The sequence below is a fragment of the Artemia franciscana genome, unplaced genomic scaffold (genome assembly GCF_032884065.1).
Source record: "Artemia franciscana unplaced genomic scaffold, ASM3288406v1 PGA_scaffold_23, whole genome shotgun sequence".
Taxonomy (NCBI): Eukaryota; Metazoa; Arthropoda; class Branchiopoda; order Anostraca; family Artemiidae; genus Artemia; species Artemia franciscana.
In genome coordinates this window covers 2,323,266-2,341,879 of record NW_027062649.1, presented here as the reverse complement: position 1 = coordinate 2,341,879, position 18,614 = coordinate 2,323,266, and the positions used below count along the sequence as shown (strand labels likewise).

General features: G+C 34.6%; 1 protein-coding gene across 1 annotated transcript in view; it reads left to right on the top strand.

Moving 5' to 3' along the window:
* Positions 1–18,614, top strand: part of LOC136041461 (Ig-like and fibronectin type-III domain-containing protein 1) — a 259,166-nt gene that overhangs the window by 226,499 nt on the left and 14,053 nt on the right. The window contains exons 21-23 of the mRNA XM_065726145.1: positions 596–736; positions 1,465–1,762; positions 7,282–7,393. Coding sequence (XP_065582217.1) covers positions 596–736; positions 1,465–1,762; positions 7,282–7,393 — 551 coding nt within the window. The remainder of the gene's footprint in view (positions 1–595; positions 737–1,464; positions 1,763–7,281; positions 7,394–18,614) is intronic.

Below are 18,614 nucleotides of genomic sequence, written 5' to 3'. Positions count from 1 at the left end.
TCACAGCTGTCCTCTAGAGAGTCGGCAGGAAATTGTTAAATACTAAGTTTAATCTGGTGCGAGAGTTACTGAATTTAGAATATCTGCATTGACCGGTAAATGTTGAACTAGAGCGCATGCGCATATTCAGCCAAAATTTTGTGATGTTTGTGACTCCAATATCGCATTACTGGCAGTCCTGGACAAGCTTTGCTTGGAACCAGTTGCTTGTTTAAATAGCACACTAATGTATATAAAACGTATAATTTACCAATGAAGAAATATATTTTAACGCTGTGGCTACATAGTGGGATTGATTTTTGATTGGTAATAAGGGACCTGGAACTCAATTTCAGCTACCGCAAGTTGTTGAATTTCATGGAAATTATGCATCAATGTCTCCAAGTAATGAAATAAGAAGTACAATATTTAGATCAGGACAGTTTTGTGTACCGTTATTTTAAATGCTTTATCGTTTATTACTATACTTTCTATCTGTCTTCTCACGAAAAAAGAAAAAAATTGTTAAATTCGTGCTGTCAAATTAGCACATCAAATTAGCGCATGTCTGAATCAAATAGAATTATTTTATTTATTTTAGTCATTTTCTTTTTAGGATATAGAAGATTCACCGTACACTAGCCGCTTATATATAAGCAACGTTTCTAAAGAAGACGAGCAAGTCTATTACTGTAACGCAGTTAATACCTTTGGATCATTTGCACACGCCTCAAAACTTACGCTTCGTGATAAAGCAGTAAGTGGCCATTTTATTTATTAAAGTTTTAGATTCCAGAAAAGGTTGTGCTAATTTCATTTTTTATAGTTTATTGGGAGAATAGGGGAAAAATTTGATAAGATGCAGAACTTTATTTATATAGTTATATTTATAGTTATATATTACAGTTATATTTTCCAGTTACGGACTGACTTCAGGTGGTTAGAACAAAGGAAATTTAGAGTACTGTTAGATCCATATTGTACCATTGGCTCCAAGCGGTTTAAACTTGTGGCATTTGCGGTCTTTTTAGGTGGCTATACATCTGATCTTCAAATCAGTACGCTTTCAGAGTAATCTTGTTTTAAATTGCGCATTTTTTTGGAAATTATAGGTATAAAACTAGTTGATTACCAAGCTCTGCTTCTAAGATACTGTGTATACAGGCTTGAACATAATTTTCAGGCTTCTGCAAAGTATTTTTCTATATTTTAATTTAATTAATCCATTTTTGTGCCCTCCTACATCCAGAAATAAATTCTTGCGTTTTTTCCACCATGGGGCTCGTCTTGGCTTATTCAGATATTTTCCTAGAAGAGAAGCAATAGTAAGGAAAAGTCGCACTTCCAATGAATCAACACACCAACAAAAAAAAACTGAAAAAAAACTAGTGAAAATATTAATAATGTGACTGGGAATTGATTGGTTTAAACTAGTAGTAAGCTACGAAAGAACATTGTAGTAACATAATCGACGGACATTTTTAGGTCCCAGTAACTGACGTTGCTCAGTGTTGCCGCAATCAGAATATCTCTTCCTCATGTATGGTTGCGTGCACACTCTTCCTTGACATAGACAGTGTAATTGACAACCCTGCTTGTATTAACGACTTTCATAAGCTTATGCGATGTGCTGCTGATGGCTCTGATCATAGGAGTTGCTGCAGTCAATGGGGTGTGCCTCGACGCTGCTTAGACTGGTGCAGGGGGGAAGCAGTTACTGATACGGAGCTATGTGCCCTATCCTACACTCAGCCAATTGTTTCTTGCTTTTATGAAGGAAGAGGTATGTACTTTCTATTCATTTAGTAAAAATATAATACATGCATCTTTTTACCTGTCTTTCCCCCCTCCAAGTCCAAGGTATATTAAGGCAAAAGCATGTCAAAAGTCTAAAAATGTTGACATAATTAAATCCTCTAATTGGACATGCAGTTTTATGTGTCTGAACCTACGATACAATGCTTTTTCTTAGGAACTGCCAAACCAACTCTTTTTTTTCTGGCCTGGCATACAATTGATCTTCAACTCCAATTATTTTTTTCATTCCTATACTGTCTAGTACGACTGTCAAGAATTAAAAACTTAGAGAAACTAGTCTTAATTGTTATTTTTTCTTCTTTTTTGTGACTTTAGAAACACAGAGGCTTAAGTAGGTTTTTCAATGGCCCGTTTCTACCTTCTCCCCGCCTCCCCTTCCTCCCCCATCTTAATAATATAATTTGGTCTATCTTTCATGGAATATATATGTATGATTTGCATCCCAACGGATGTTGGGTTTTGGAACAAGTGCACTCCTAGCCCCCCCCCCCCACCCTTTTTTAGCTTAGTCATTGTGTTAATCTTTGTTATTTTTTTTCAAATGATGATAAAAACAATAGAACAGTAAAAGCTACATTAGGAATCTATAAAAAAGAGATCAAGTGCTATTGTCTGTGTGAAAGCTCTGACTAGTCGTTAGAGAGTCTCGGGTTCAAATCACTTGCTAGCATCAATTTTTTTAAAGCAATTTTCTCCATTTTTAAAGCTCCATTTTCCTGTAAAAAAAAACTAACGGGCTGTAAAATCAAAAGAGCCCTATTACATATGAGTTCGTTTTCTTTTTTTTATCAGAATTATTACCCGTTATTTTGTTCAGTTCCATTTGTATTTTAACTGTTTTACTTCTAAAATTTGTTCTATTAAAACTTCCTCTCGATAAGATTTAGAATTCCAGCACCTGAATTTTTTTCTTAAAAAAGTTGACTAAACCAACATGAAATGTTTTGGAATTAAATCCAATAGTTGCAGAAAAGTTCTGATTTCTCATGAGAATCAAGTTATGAAAAGCAGATTGAATTAGTGAACACGCTGTAACGAAGTTTCTAGGTGATGTATCACTGCAAGCGTGATATGGCTCAAATAGATGGAAAACGTTAACCTAGTAACAAATCAAACAGGAAAATTTAGTTAAAAGTATTATACTGTGGTGGGACCGAAATAAACACTATTTGTTTTTCATGGAATTAGATAAAAAATAAGTAACGAATACTATGTTATTTTTGGTATTATAAATGTTATAAATGTTAATTTTATATAATAAATGTTATTTTTATAAAATAATAATATAACTAAATAAGAATAAATAACAGCTATAAACAAAAACATAATAATCAATAATATTATGTTTATAAATAAAAGTTCAAATGGTATGTTCATACATACTATGTAAATAATCGATATTCTGTATATCGCTGTACCCTAAATGAAATGGAATAAGTTGTTTGTTTTTTTTTTCTATTGCCAAAGCACCAGGGACGGTGATCATGAAATGTAATTGTTTCAATTGGTTGAGTGGAAACTTGCACAACCATATCTGTTTTTCAATATATGGAAAACTTGGGAGTTTTGGGAAAATTTTTAATTGCAAGCACCTTTGTATTATATGCTTAAAATAATGTCACCAAACAGCTAACAGCTTAACACCAAAACATAATGTCACCAAGACATACTGTCACAAAACATCTAACAGCTTAACACCAAAGCATAATGTCACCAAACAGGTAACAGCTTAACACCAAAACATAATGTCACAAAGACATACTGTCACAAAACAGTCAACAGCTTAACACCAAAGCATAATGTCACCAAACAGCTAACAGCTTAACACGAAAACATAATGTCACCAAGACATACTGTCACAAAACAGCCAACAGATTAACACCAAAGTATAATGTCACCAAATAACTTAACACGAAAACATAATGTCACCAAGACATACTGTCACAAAACAGCTAACAGCTTAACACCAAAGCATAATGTCACCAAACAGCTAACAGGTTAACACGAAAACATAGTGTCACCAAGACATACTGTCACAAAACAGCTAACAGCTTAACACCAAAGCATAATGTCACCAAACAGCTAACAGGTTAACACGAAAACATAGTGTCACCAAAACACCAAAACATAATATCACCAAACAGCTTAACAAAGTGTGGCTTTCTTTTAAAGGTGTAGTTGTCTTTCAGAATAAACAGATTGTATTTTGACTATTATACGTATATTATTTTTTAGGATTTAGATGAAAATGAATTTTTTGTTGTTGAAAGTGATATATCACTCGAGCCTAGTTTTTTCTTAAGTTGATGGGACAACCATTTGTAGCACCAAATACCGAAAATATAACTTTGGTGGGATTTTATTCAACTCTATGAAGGCTATAGGGTACAACATAATTATATTTTGCAGTACAATTATCAAAATGTATTTTCATATTTATATTCATAGCTTTGGATTTGAGTAAATAGAAAAAAGGCCATTTATTAAGAAATGGTTGTTATAATGACCATATTGCCGGTCTGTAGTCATTAATAAGAGACAGAAGAAGAAAAACAATCAGTCGAAAATAAAGCCTATATATAAGAAGGTGTCTTCAGTGTTGAAGGGAATGAATTTAAACCAAAACAATTTAAATTAGACCTACGTTGTCCGGACAACGTGAAGTGTTGCGGCAACCTTTGTCCGGCTTCGCCGACTAAAGTGTTGCGAGAGCAACACTTTGGTTTTGTTTCTTCGCTATCGATCAGTAATCACATGATGAAAGGCTATTCCTCAGCGTTGAAAAAACAACAACTACAAAATAATATCGAAAGAAGGGACTAAATTGACTTTGCAGCCAGTTGAACTTTATCCTTTTCAATCGTAGACATCGTGACGGATGAAAAATCGGGACAATTTCTTATATAATCTAGTTGGTATTATAAAGCTATCCCTAACTTTTCAGGATCAAAATACCATAGATGACATTCTATTAATTATTACGAAACTATCTCATTGTTTTACATTCTCGTTTGTGCTTGTTTCTTCACTATCGGTTAAATGATGAAGTTGTCAGCCTATCGAAGTTTTTAAAACGGTATGTTCAAACAAGAACGCACTTAGTTATCACATGACCAAAAGCTATTCCTCAGCGTTGAAAAAACAACAACTACAAAATAATATCGAAAAAAGGGACTAAATTGACTTTGGAGCCAGTTGAACTTTATCCTTTTCAATCGTAGACATCGTGACAGATGAAAACTTGGAACAATATCTTATATAATCTAGTTGGTATTATAAAGCTATCCGTGACTTTTCAGGATTAAAATACCATAGGTGACACTAATTATTACGAAACTACCTCATTGTTTTACGTTATCGTTTGTACCCGTTGCGTAAACACTTAATTCTATCAGATTTAAAGAGATCAAATACAGTGTGCACCAATTTGCACAAATTTCTAGCCCAAAGTGAACAAATTCTTACTTACAAGTCCCTCTCCCGTGATAGACATCAAGTTCATCGGAAACAAATAAATGGGTACACCAACTAGCAAAAGTTGCAAACCCCTCATCGCTGAAGATGATTGTAGCCCAATAGCCGATTATTACTTACAAGTCCCCTACATGTCTTACCACTGGAACCAATTTGGTTTAACCATCAAATACGCCGGAAACAAATAATAGGTACACCAACTAGCAAAAGTGGCAAAACCCTCATTGCCGAAGATGATTATGAGCTAAAAGCCGTTTCTCGTTCAAAGTGAACCGATTTTTACTTGTAAGTCCCTCTCCCGTGATAGGCATCAAGTTCACCGGAAACAAATAAATGGGTACACCAACTAGCATTGTTGCAAACCCCTCATCGCTTAAGTTAACTGTAGCCTAACAGCAGATTATTACCTACGAGTCCCCTACATGTCATACTACTGGAACCATATTGGTTTTACCATCAAATACACTGGAAACAAATAATAGATACACCAACTAGCAAAAGTTGCCAGCCCCTCATTGCCGAAGATGATTATTACCTAACAGCCGACTGTTGCTTACAAGTCCTCTCTCTATATGTCTCACAATTTGTATCGGCCTAGATTTCGTTTCAGTGTGTACCTTACTACTGAAGTTGTCAACCCCTTGAAACTTCAAACTGGTATACCTCATGAAGGAATTTTTGTACCAAAAAATGGATGTCATATACTTTCATCAGTTCATCAAGAGCTATCGATTGCCATCGAAAAAAATAATTCTATCTGTCTTAGTTCAAAAGTTGATTTTTTTTGCTGTAGGCCAACTTTCTAACGTCACCACTTAGAAAGGAGCTAAGGATAAGCTCCAATTTCTTTAGCAATGAAAGAACTTTTAAAGTTTATTAGGCACATCTGATACCATTTCTCTACCGCAATCCCAAGTCCAAAAAACTGAATGATAAACTCAGCTTAAATCACGAACAGAAATGGGTAGAAACAATAGATGGCAGCACTTTCGGACCCGTGGGAAAATGCCAAATTTTTGCTTCTGTAAATTTTTCTATTTATCACTCAAAGAAGATATATTTGCTGTGGGGCCGGGTAACTGCCGCATATATTTAACACTTATAGATTTTAGTTGATCTTCAATTTGAAAGTGGTGCCTGCCTGCTTGCCGGCTAGAACGGAGATTTCTACTCGAAAGCAGAAACATGGTTTGATGAAACAAAAGCTTGGCTGCACAACTTCAGATACTCCTCTCTGACATAGGCTATATAACTCCACTTCACTTCGCACACCATAGGCTCTGGCTCGTGGACAAGGAAAAACCATCCTTTTTGGCCCCAGGCAAGAGTTCTGCGGAGCTTTTCAAAATGTAATGTCATATTCATCAATCTGGCCTGAGGTCCACACTTTCCGTAAAAACCACACAGGTTAGAAGACTCTTACCGGTTTCCAGGAATAAACTGAGATCGGCGGCATAGGAAAAAAAAACAAAAACAAGACCAGAACAAAAGCAAAGTGTTGCTCTCGCAACACAAAAAGGGAAAAAGGAAAAATTATGTTGTGCTCTCATTGTTTTCAAGATCTTATACAAATCAAAGAGCACGGGTAACCTATAAGTGTGGAAACTGGCGCTTGTGTCGACAGAAATTGTTTTATTAACACTATTGAATTATCTAACATGGTGTTAAAGGTATATGTAATTATAAAGATATATGACAGAATAAAAATATCTGACATTATAAAGATATGGCATTACGCAATTAAGGCTTTTTATTATTATAGATCGCATAACCAGTCCTCCAACAAACAAAAAAGTTCAAGTTGTCAGTTCAGGAACCGAACAGATTTCCTGGGATCCTCCTCTACGAAATGCCGGCACAGTGGAGCCGGGAAATTGTTTCATTAACACTTTTTAATCATCTATTATGGTACTAAAGGTATATGACATTATAAAGATATATGACGGCATAAAAATGTATGACATTATAAAGATATATGACATCATATAATTAAAGATTTTATTATTATAGATCGTATACCCGGGCCTCCAACAAACATAAAAGTTCAAGTTGTCAGTTCAGGAACCGCACAGATTTCCTGGGATCCACCTCTAAAAAATCCAGGCACAGTGGAGCTATACAGGTAAATGCACTATGAATATGACTTTCTAAAATATATGTATGCCGAATCATCGGCCTTCTGGATTATACAGGGTGCGACAAAAGTAACACCCTTTGTTGAAGCTGAAAATAAGTACAACACTTTTAATGTCCTGTGAATTTGATTATTATTGTGATATATATTATATCATATATCATGTAAAAAAGTTATTGTATAACAATACAATTCTATTACCGTTAGCGTATATTGTTAGCAATACATCATCAGATTAATATTTGACAATGTTATATTAATAATATATTAATATCACATGAGTGGAATAAAAGTAGGGCATTTCTATTATTTTTCAATTTAATTATTATTATAGCATATATTATAAATACATATTATTACGCGATATTATTATTCTACCTTAATATACTATTGAAAATACATTGTCTGATATGCTACTGGGTGTGACGCCTATAACGCCCTCTGTTTAAGTGAAACAAAAATACAGTACTTTTAATTGTTTTTAAATTTGATTGTTGTTACAACATTATATAATTCATACATGTTATTATACAATTAAATAATTCTAATGTATTGGCATGACTGATGAAGCTCAGCCAGGGTATAACGAATATGCGAAAGCACGTGATGGCTGGACCCATCCCCCTATTGCAGTTCCCGGCTGAAGGGCTTTGAGACGGATATCAGCACCGCCGGTTTGGACTTACTCTAATGTATTGGCATTACTCTTGAAGCTCAGCTAAAGCATAACGAAGTGTGTGCGAAAGCACGTGATGGCTGGACCCTATCCCCCTATTGCACTTCCCGGCTGAAGGGCTTTGAGACGGATATCAGCACCGCCGGTTTGGACTTACTCTAATGTATTGGCATTACTCTTGAAGCTCAGCTAAAGCATAACGAAGTGTGTGCGAAAGCACGTGATGGCTGGACCCCATCCTCCTATTGCACTTCCCGGCTGAAGGGCTTTGAGACGGATATCAGCACCGCCGGTTTGGACTTACTCTAATGTATTGGCATTACTCTTGAAGCTCAGCTAAAGCATAACGAAGTGTGTGCGAAAGCACGTGATGGCTGGACCCATCCCCCTATTGCACTTCCCGGCTGAAGGGCTTTGAGACGGATATCAGCACCGCCGGTTTGGACTTACTCTAATGTATTGGCATTACTCTTGAAGCTCAGCTAAAGCATAACGAAGTGTGTGCGAAAGCACGTGATGGCTGGACCCCATCCCCCTATTGCACTTCTCGGCTGAAGGGCTTTGAGACGGAGATCAGCACCGCCGGTTTGGACTTACTCTAATGTATTGGCATTACTCTTGAAGCTCAGCTAAAGCATAACGAAGTGTGTGCGAAAGCACGTGATGGCTGGACCCCATCCCCCTATTGCACTTCCCGGCTGAAGGGCTTTGAGACGGAGATCAGCACCGCCGGTTTGGACTTACTCTAATGTATTGGCATTACTCTTGAAGCTCAGCTAAAGCATAACGAAGTGTGTGCGAAAGCACTTGATGGCTGGACCCCATCCCCCTATTGCACTTTCCGACTGAAGGGCTTTGAGACGGAGATCAGCACCGCTGGTTTGGACTCTAAGGGTCTAGAACCGTATCCTTTAAATTCACCTTTAACATATTACAAGTGTACTGTCAGATAAATTACTTTTCGAGACCCATTTTAGCATGAGATCATTCTCTAGGTTTTGTCGAACTTTTTTCAGGCCAGCCTTTTCATTTCTTCAACAAGTAAGATAAATAAAGGTTCTGAAACGAATCTTTTAAAAGCTTTTGGCTATATGAATTCAAAATAATCTCATTTAGAAAAGTTTTCCTCCTTTTCGCATATAATGTATCCGTTTGACTATTAAATTTAGGTTGTTTCTTCCACAAGAGACATCTTACTTTTGCAAAAAAGAGGAAAAAATGTTTTCCCTATGTCTGTTTTGACCGCAATCTCTTGCAAAGCAAAACTGTTTCTCGGTTGTCTTTCTCTACGAAGATCAACTTTTAATCTTATTTGTAAGAATCTCGCTGTCCTGTTTTAACCTTGTCTGCAAAAAATTGGCTCCTTTTTCTGTATAAACGTTTTTCATTTGACTATTGTGTATAGATTGCCTTTCCACAAGAGAAAACAATAGTTCCAGAAAATATATTTTCCGCCTCTTCTTTCATTCCAACCTCTTACAAAGAGCCTGCTTCTGAATCGTTTTCTTTGTTCCTTAATTTTCTTCGTCTGGAAATATTTGGTCCCCTTATGGTAGCGCAGTGGATAGAGCCACACCTCAAAATGTCTTGAAACTAGATTGGTGGTCATTGGGGTATAAATAGACAAGAGACTGATTTGACTTTGTAATTTTGTGTTGGTCTCAGGCGATATTAGGCTGCATCCTCTTAGCCCAGGGTACGTACTTTCCTGGCCATAAAAAAGTGAAGTCCTACGTCTTTTTTGATCTTGGTTAATTTTAAAAGAGTGCAAAAACTGATAAATTTCCTTATGATGCAATGATTAGTAATAACTCACTAAAGTACCGGGACAACAAAGCTGTGCAAGCTCCTCCTCCCACTCTTTTCTATTTAACGCGTTACTCTTTACCCCCTCTCCCGAAGTTTTATTTTCTTCTGAATCCTTTATTACAATCATTGTGAGACGACCTGCTTTTCATTTCATCCCTGATGGATAGCCAAAAAGCACAATGTTTGGTCATGTATTATCCTTCATCCCTAAAATGTGCCCTAAGCAGATCTTGGTATCTTTTACTGTAGCCCTAGAAAGTGGAATTGATGACCTGCTATTTGTGTTGCCCCTGATGGATGGCAAAAACGTACTTTGCTTAGCAATATGTAATCCCTCATCCCTAAAATGTGCCCTAAGCAGCTCTTGCTTCTGGCAATCCATCAGGACTTGTGCAAATAAAACAAAAAGAGGAAACTATTTGGATGTTTATGGTTCGAAACTTGTTTTTAGACTTTTTTTGCATGAGAGATGCTTATCTTGTCTCTGAAATATTTTTTATATTTTTTCTGCATGTGTTTTGATCTTTTCTACTTGCAAAACGTACAATAGTCATTAAAGCGAAGGACTGTCTTCTAAACTCAAAGCCGTTCAATTTTGCCAATTTACTTCTTAAGTGGTGTCCTTTTTGAGGGTCAATTGCTTGTCTGGTAAAGGAATTTTCATTTCTCCTTTGAATGAGATATTTCTAGACTAACAAGGAAATGATGTTCCACAAACAGGATTGGTTTAGTAGTTCTTTTCTTAGTAGTACCAAGGACACTGAAAATGCCAAGGGGAGTGAAAATGAAATCTTTTCAAGTTGATGGTAGTAGCTGGTGCTAAAATCAAACAGTTCGTGGCAACGAACTGTAGTAAAGAGCGAACCGGCTCAATAGTAACCGAAACTCTAAAAACGTAATTTTGATACCAATACATACATCAAAATAATTGGATTATAATGCTGATCTGAAATATATAAGTTTTAGCAGATTTAGTCTTGCCCATCAAAAGGTTACGAGCCTGAAAAACTTGCCTTATTTTATAAATAAGGGGAACACCCTTTAAAACTCATAGAATCCTAATAAAAGTCGCACCATCAGATTCATTTTTCTCAATGTCACCGGATCAAAATTTTGAGATAGCAATTTTGTTCAGCATAGTCTAAAACTTTACGTAGGAGGATCTTTCCATGGAGGAATTTATCATGGAAGATGCTATTCAGTTTTTTCAACTGAAAGTAAGGAGCAATATTTAAACTTAAAACGCACAGAAATTATTACGAGTATGAGGGGTTTTGTTCCCTTCTCAATACCTCGCTCTTTACACTAGAACATTTTTAGTAATTTTAATGGAACTATTTATTCTAATCAAACAGCCTTTATGATTCAGGGGTCATTCTTACAGTATTCGAGCAAAATTCGAACTTTAGAGTAAAGAGCGAGGTATGGACAAGGGGGAGAAGCCCCTCATATACGTAATAAAAGTAAACGAATATAGAAGTTTGTTACTTAAGTCAATTCGTAAGTTACGGATATTTATTACTAATAAAAACGTTCGTTAATAAAATTAGAAGTTATAGTGGCCTTTTAAGTAACCAAAAAATTGGAGGGAAACTCCGCCCCCTCCCCTGCCCCTTTTTTCTCAAGATCGTCCGATCAAAATTTTGAGAAAACCATTTAGCCAATAAAAGTAAAATCAATATGCAAATTTTGTTTTAATTATGCACGGTGAGCCAAAATCAATACCTGCATTGATTCAAAAACGTTCAGAAATTGAATTAAAAGAAACAAGTATTTTTTAACTGAAAGTAAGGATCAGTATTAAAACTTAAAACGAACAGAAATTGTTCCGTATATGAAAGGAGCTGTCCTCTCCTCAATACCTCGCTCTTTACACTAAAGTTCGACTCTTTTTCACCACTCTACTTCTTAAAACAATAAATAGTTTTAGGGTAAAGAGTGTGGTGTTGAGAAGGGGACTGCCCCTTTCATATACGGATTAATTTCTGTTCTTTTTAAGTCTTAACGTCGCTCCTTACTTTCAGTTGAAAAAACTTGTTTTTTAATTTAATTTAATTTAATTAAAGAAATGTGGGTGAAAAATCAGTAAAAATATTCTAACCTTAATAAAAATGTCTTTGCGTCGATCTGTGCCACACCAGGCTGGTCCAAAAAGTAAGTTTTCCATGGCTGGCTTAAACTTACAGGGCATCTAGCGTGGACCAAGGGAAGTCCCCTTGGTTCATTGAACGAAGCGAAAAAAAAGAGGCATGCTTTTAAATACAAGCATGAAAATATACTAAGTGTCGACTGGATACTTTGGATTGATTTTAATCGTTCTTTTCACTTATTTTTTTCCTCATTTTCTGTCTTGTAAAGTGGTTTTCATTACTCCTTTGACCAGGATATTTTCTAGATTAACAGGGAAAGGATATTCCTTGAGCAGGATTTGTTTTCTTTTCTTCTAAAGTTTCTTATTTATTTATTGAATTTTTCTTCTAAAAATTCAATACATAAATAATAATAAAAAAATAATCAGCAAAAATAAAAATCAGTAAAAATAAATAAATAATTATTACTGATTTTTTTTTCTTTTCTTCTAAAGTGCAGTGAAAATGAAAAACTTGTCAAGTTTTTGGTTGTAGCGGGTGCCAAAATTCAATTAAAAGAAACATTGTTAAAGAAAATTCAGTAAAAATAATAAGCGTAAATCAGTAAGTAAAAATAATAATCAAAAAAATAAAACCAGTTAAAAATTAGTAAAAATTTAATAAATAAATAATCAAAAAATAATCAGTAAAATTAAAAATCAGTAAAAATAAATAAATAATTTTTACTGATTTCTTTTCTTTTCTTCTAAAGTACAGTGAAAATGAAAACTTGTCACGTTTTTGGCAGTAGCGGGTGCCAAAATTCAATTAAAAGAAACGTTGGTAAGAAAAATCTGAAAAAATAAAATACGTAAATCAGTAAGTAAAAACAATAATAATAAAAAAATCAGTAAAAATTTAATAAATAAATAATAAGAAAATAATCAGTAAAATTAAAAATCAGTAAAAATAAGTAAATAATTTTTACTGATTTGTTTTCTTTTTTTCTAAAGTACAGTGAAAATGAAAATTTGTCAAGTTTTTGTTAGTAGCGAGTGCCAAAATTCAATTAAAAGAAACGCTGATAAGAAAAATCTGAAAAAAGAAAATACGTAAATCAGTAAGTAAAAATAATAATAATAAAAAATCAGTAAAAATTTAATAAATAAATAATAAAAAAAAATAATCAGTAAAAATAAAAATCAGTAAAAATAAATAAATAATTTTTACTGATTTGTTTTCTTTTCTTCTAAAGTACAGTGAAAATGAAAACTTGTCAAGTTTTTGGTAGTAGCGGGTGCCAAAATTCAATTAAAAGAAACTTTGGTAAAAAAAAATAAATCAGTAAAAATAATAAGCGTAAATCAGTAAGTAAAAATAATAATAAAAAAACAAAACCTGTAAAAAATTAGTAAAAATTTATTAAATAAAAAATAATCAGTAAAATAAAAATTAGTAAAAATAATCAGTAAAAATAATAAAAATAATTTATAGTAAAAATTACAAATAGTACCAAATAGCTATGGTTTTCTTTAGAGCTGTAGTTGTCTTAGGGATTCAACAGTTTTTAATGTTATATTTACGGGCAAAGTTGTCAAACTTAACTTATTAGCGAAGTTAACTCATTTATTTTCACAGTTCAATGTGGCAATATTGTTTAAAACTGGGATTTTGGCATCTTTCAGATACTTAAGCATCTGAAACTTTAGAATCCTGCAAACGATCTTAGGTTTAGTTTTAAGCCGAGCTATTTGTTTTATCCCTGATAAATTGGGTCCCTGGACAGATTAAATGGAATCATCTCCTATAATTCTTTTCAATCTGTTGATGTTTAAAGATAGCTTCTAAATCCAGATCTGTCTTTTGCTTCTTAAATATGCAAAAAAAAGTATTTTGCTTTTGAAAAGTCATTTCAGTGACTCTTTTGACATAAGTCGTTTAACGAATCTTTGTGAGGCTTAAGTTTTATTGAAATGTTTCTACTCCAGATTTTCCAAAAAAAAAATTGCAAACTCTTTTCAAAATGGATATTCTAAATTAAGCTTTAAATTGGATCGTTTAAAAAGCTTTGTCTGTTTTCTTTTTCAAATAAGTCAATGTTTTCTTAGTGAGTCATCAAAGGTCTAGTCAAAGTCAAAAGGTCTAGTCTAGTCAAATCATCAAGGTCTTGTTTTCTAGTCAAAGGTCTGCAAGTCAGCATTGTTATTTCATAGAAATGCTTGTTTTTCTCGAAAAAAAATTTTACGTGTATTTTTTTATGACATTTTTCTTAAAGATAAGAATGAAACATATTAAACCAAGGGCTCCGTAGATAGAAATTCAGGAACAGATCTTGAAAAGCTTTTACCTGCTTGAGCATGTAATTAAGGACGATATTAAGCATTGTCGTTTCCCTTTTCGGATGTTTCCGTTCTTAAAGAATACTTGACTTTCTCTGAAGAATAATTTTCGATGTACTCTTTGATTCCAATTTAATTAAAATGAGCTTTATAGATAGATAGATAGATAAGTGTATTTCAAAAACCCGTGGGCCATATACACACAACATATAAATAAATAACAAACAAGCAAGGAAATTAACAACAGTACGAACACGCACAAAAAACAGAATTAAACGCAAAAAGTACCAAATCTAACTACAAAAGAAATTAATCATATAAAACTTTTTCTTCTTATTAAAGATTTTTCTATATATACTCCCACTCGAAATATTGTGGTTGGGTTACTATTTTGTAGAATACCCGGAAGCATCAAATTAATCCCATGCAAATAAATTTCCCGTAAATCCAAGAGCACCGGGCATTTCCGGAGAAAATGATCCAAGTCTTCATCATCATCTTTACAAAGAGGACAAAGATACCGCCTATCAGGACCAACTATCATTTTATTTTTGTCGAACGTTTTTTGCCTGTTCTGGATTGGAAGACAATTTGCCCTAAGCTGAATCCAACGACGTAGAATCATAGCCGGTAAATTAAGTTTAAAATAAACTTCCTCCCCAAAACTAGGTTTTGCCTGATTATAATGTTGTAGGGTTGTAGAATCAAGAACCAGCCCTTGCCAATGCTGAATTTCCTGACTCTCTAATATAAATCGTACCTGGCTTTCTAAATTTGCTGGTACATCGCGAGAGCAAAGACCATTATTCCATAAATAAGGCATTCCTACTTTTTCTAGTAATGATTTAATTTGGGATGGCCACGAGGTTTTTAAACCACATTTCAACATCTCTTCATATGCCACTCTTACTAGTCTATCTTCATTACTCTTAGTTAACTTCAACCAGAATCTAAGCATTAAAATATACCTACGTAGCTTTAAAGAAAACAGGCCCATATCACCTTTCAGAATCTGTGAATGAGTTGTCTGATGTAAACCAAACACTCTTTTATAATACTGGAGCTGAAGGGACTCCAGTTGCTGCACCGTTTCTCCACCCCATATCTCTGCTCCATATTCTATTACGGGTAAAATTTTTGTGTTAAATATTCTTTTATGCATTTTTAGGTTTTTGATCCCCATTATCGTCGGGTTTCTAAATATAGCTGACATGGCCACCCTACCTCTCTTAATTATTTCATCAACATGACTCCTTAGGCTTCCATTTTCCGATAAGATAAAGCCTAAATATTTTATTCTTTTACTTATAAATAGTTCCTTATTATTAAATTTAAACGTATATTTTTCATCGTCCCCAACCTTCCTTTTTTTAAAAATAACAACTTCGCTCTTTTCAGTATTCAGCCTTAACTTTTTTATATGCAAATATTCATCTATGAGATTCAAAAGAGTCTGTAGATCTTGCGGTTTATTAGCCACCAAAGCAATATCATCTGCAAATAATAAGAGAGATAGTTTTTGAGTCCCTAGGCTAACTTTCGGAGCCCATCTATTCTCTAGAAAATTAACAACATCATTAATAAAAATATTAAACAACTTAGGTGAAAGGGTGCTGCCCTGTTTTACTCCCCGCTTAATATCAAAAAGCTTCGAAAACCTATTACCAACTTGAATGATTCCACTCACACAAGTATACATGCTCACTATCAATCTAACAAATGAATGGGGAAGGCCAATATTTAGCATGGCATCCTTCAATAACTCTCTGTCGACACTATCAAAAGCCTTATGGAGATCCAGAAATCCCACATAAAGACAAGTTTTACCCTTTCCATATTTATCTATTAATGCCTTTAAAATAAACACACTATCTGTCGTCCCATACCCTGTCCTGAAACCTCCTTGTTCTTCATGTATTAAATTATTTGTATTTAACCAATTGGAAAGCCTGGTATCTAATATTTTCTCCAAAACCTTACTTAAAGCAGGGACAAGTGCTATTAAACGATAATTTTCATGAGCCTTCGGGTTTCCTCTCTTAAAAAGTGGTATAAACAATGATGTCTTCCAAGCGCTTGGCCATTGCCCTGACCTTAACACCTTATTACAAAGAAGAACAATTATCGGTATCAAAATGGAAAGAAAATTCTTAAATAACAATATTGGTATACCATCAACACCCGCAGCAGTACCACCTTTTAAATTCTTAAATATTGACTTAATCTCTTGGCCATTCACATCACCCACTAAATCGTAATCATGTTCTCTCATGGGATAAATAACCATCTCTGGGGTATGCGCTACCTCCTGAAGATCTGCACAAACACCTTCTAAATTATTTAGGTAATCAGGCCATGAATCAGCTTCCGGAACAGCCTGGGTATTAACATTTCTCCTTCCACAATCATTCTTTATATAGCCCCAAAACTTTTTAAAATCTTTATTTCTAAAATCATCAGCGATATCCAGTTTCTTCTTATGCTCGTACTCTTTTTTTTTTCTTTTTATTAAACTTTTATATTCTCTTCTTTTATCTTTATAATTAGCCAATTTTAGACTTTGATCTTCCGCGCTATCAAATTCATTCAAACGATTTAATAAATATTTTGCTTCTTCTTGCATTAACTTGCAATCCAAGTCAAAATATCCCTCATTCTTTTTTAATTTTTTAGTTAGGCCACATGATTCTGCACAACTGCCCATTATTTCATTTAACAGCATAATTACACTATGTGCATCTTTTTCATTATCTTCTAACGCTTTCAAATTATTTTTTACATGCGAGTCCAAGAGCTCCCTTCTAAATGCCTCAATATCTTTATCTGTTAAATCATTTCTAATTCGTTTTCCTAAACCTATTTTTCTATAATCCGCATTATAGAAATTTCTTAGTCGTGAACCGTGTTTCGCAAACTGCCCAATCTTCACCTCAAGCATAATAGCTCTATGATCAGATCCAACTAAATCTAATACTCCCATATTTATTGATTCAGGTACAAATTGCGTATTAATTAGCACATAATCTACAACACTTGGAGTTGGACCCGAAAGGCAAGTGAACTCGCCCCTACCCTTATCCTTCCCAAACCTACCATTCGCAATCATCAGACCATGTTCCCCACAAAACGCCAGGAGCTTTCTTCCCCATACATTTATTTTTCTTTTTTCATCCTTGTTGCTTCGTGGTATTCTACAACAAATTGGGACAAAATCACCTAAATCTGGGATCAACACATCTGGGATCTCAGCCTCCAGGCCGGTATAAGCATTGAAATCCCCCATTAACACACAATCCAGATCTTTATAACTTTCTTGTATTAACGAAAATTCTTCCCCTAAAATTTCCCAAGTATTTTCTCGATTATACGAACTATTCTGTGGAGGTATATACACTACACCCAAAATTAATTGCTTCCCACATTTCAAATAAATAGACAGCCAAAGCAAGTTTTCAGATCTACTACTAATTCTCTCATAGCCGTCAATAGCAGATGCTTTAACCAAAACCAAAATGCCACCATAATGTCTATTATTTCTTGCTACATTACGCACGGTCTGTTCAACGAAATACCCGGGGAGAGGTGATATAGGAGAACAATCGTTCCATGTTTCAATCAGAGAAATCACATCAAACGAAAATAAATCGTCATATAAATAGGTCAACTTATCACGTAATCCTTGTATGTTCCATGACACTAGACTCAGTATATGGCCCTCTATATCCTATGTTTCTACGCCTTCTGTTAGCACGTTAACATCACTAGCCTTTGGTTGAGATTGCTCGTTACTAGTCTTAGTCGGGGGAAAGGCAACATGATAATACTCACGAGTGCGGTTATTTATATCCGCTAACTCACTTCGGTGTTTATTGTAATAAAAATCACGTGAAAAACCACCACGATGTCTATCATTAAACTTCTTTCTTGGCGAATGGCTTCCTTTGGGTGCTACATTACGAGTACCTGGTCGAAACAAGTCATTTGGGCTGACAATAGCACTAGAAGGTCTTTTAGCTGTCGATACTGCCTGAGGAGTGGTGGTCGATGGTACTAATGTCTCAGTATCACTATCACTGGCATCACTAACTAGCCTCATCGGAATATTATTGGGATCATTTGGGAGCCTAGCACTAAAGGGTGGACCAGATTTTTGTACTGGCTTCAAATTACGCTTAATCTCGACTATTGAATTTCCATCATACCTGAATATTCGGCCTTCGATGAATAGTTTGTCACCTCGTAATTTTGCATCACGGCCATCATTTTGCGCAGTAGTTAACATTTCCTTTAAATGTTTACGGGCCTCCCTTTGTATA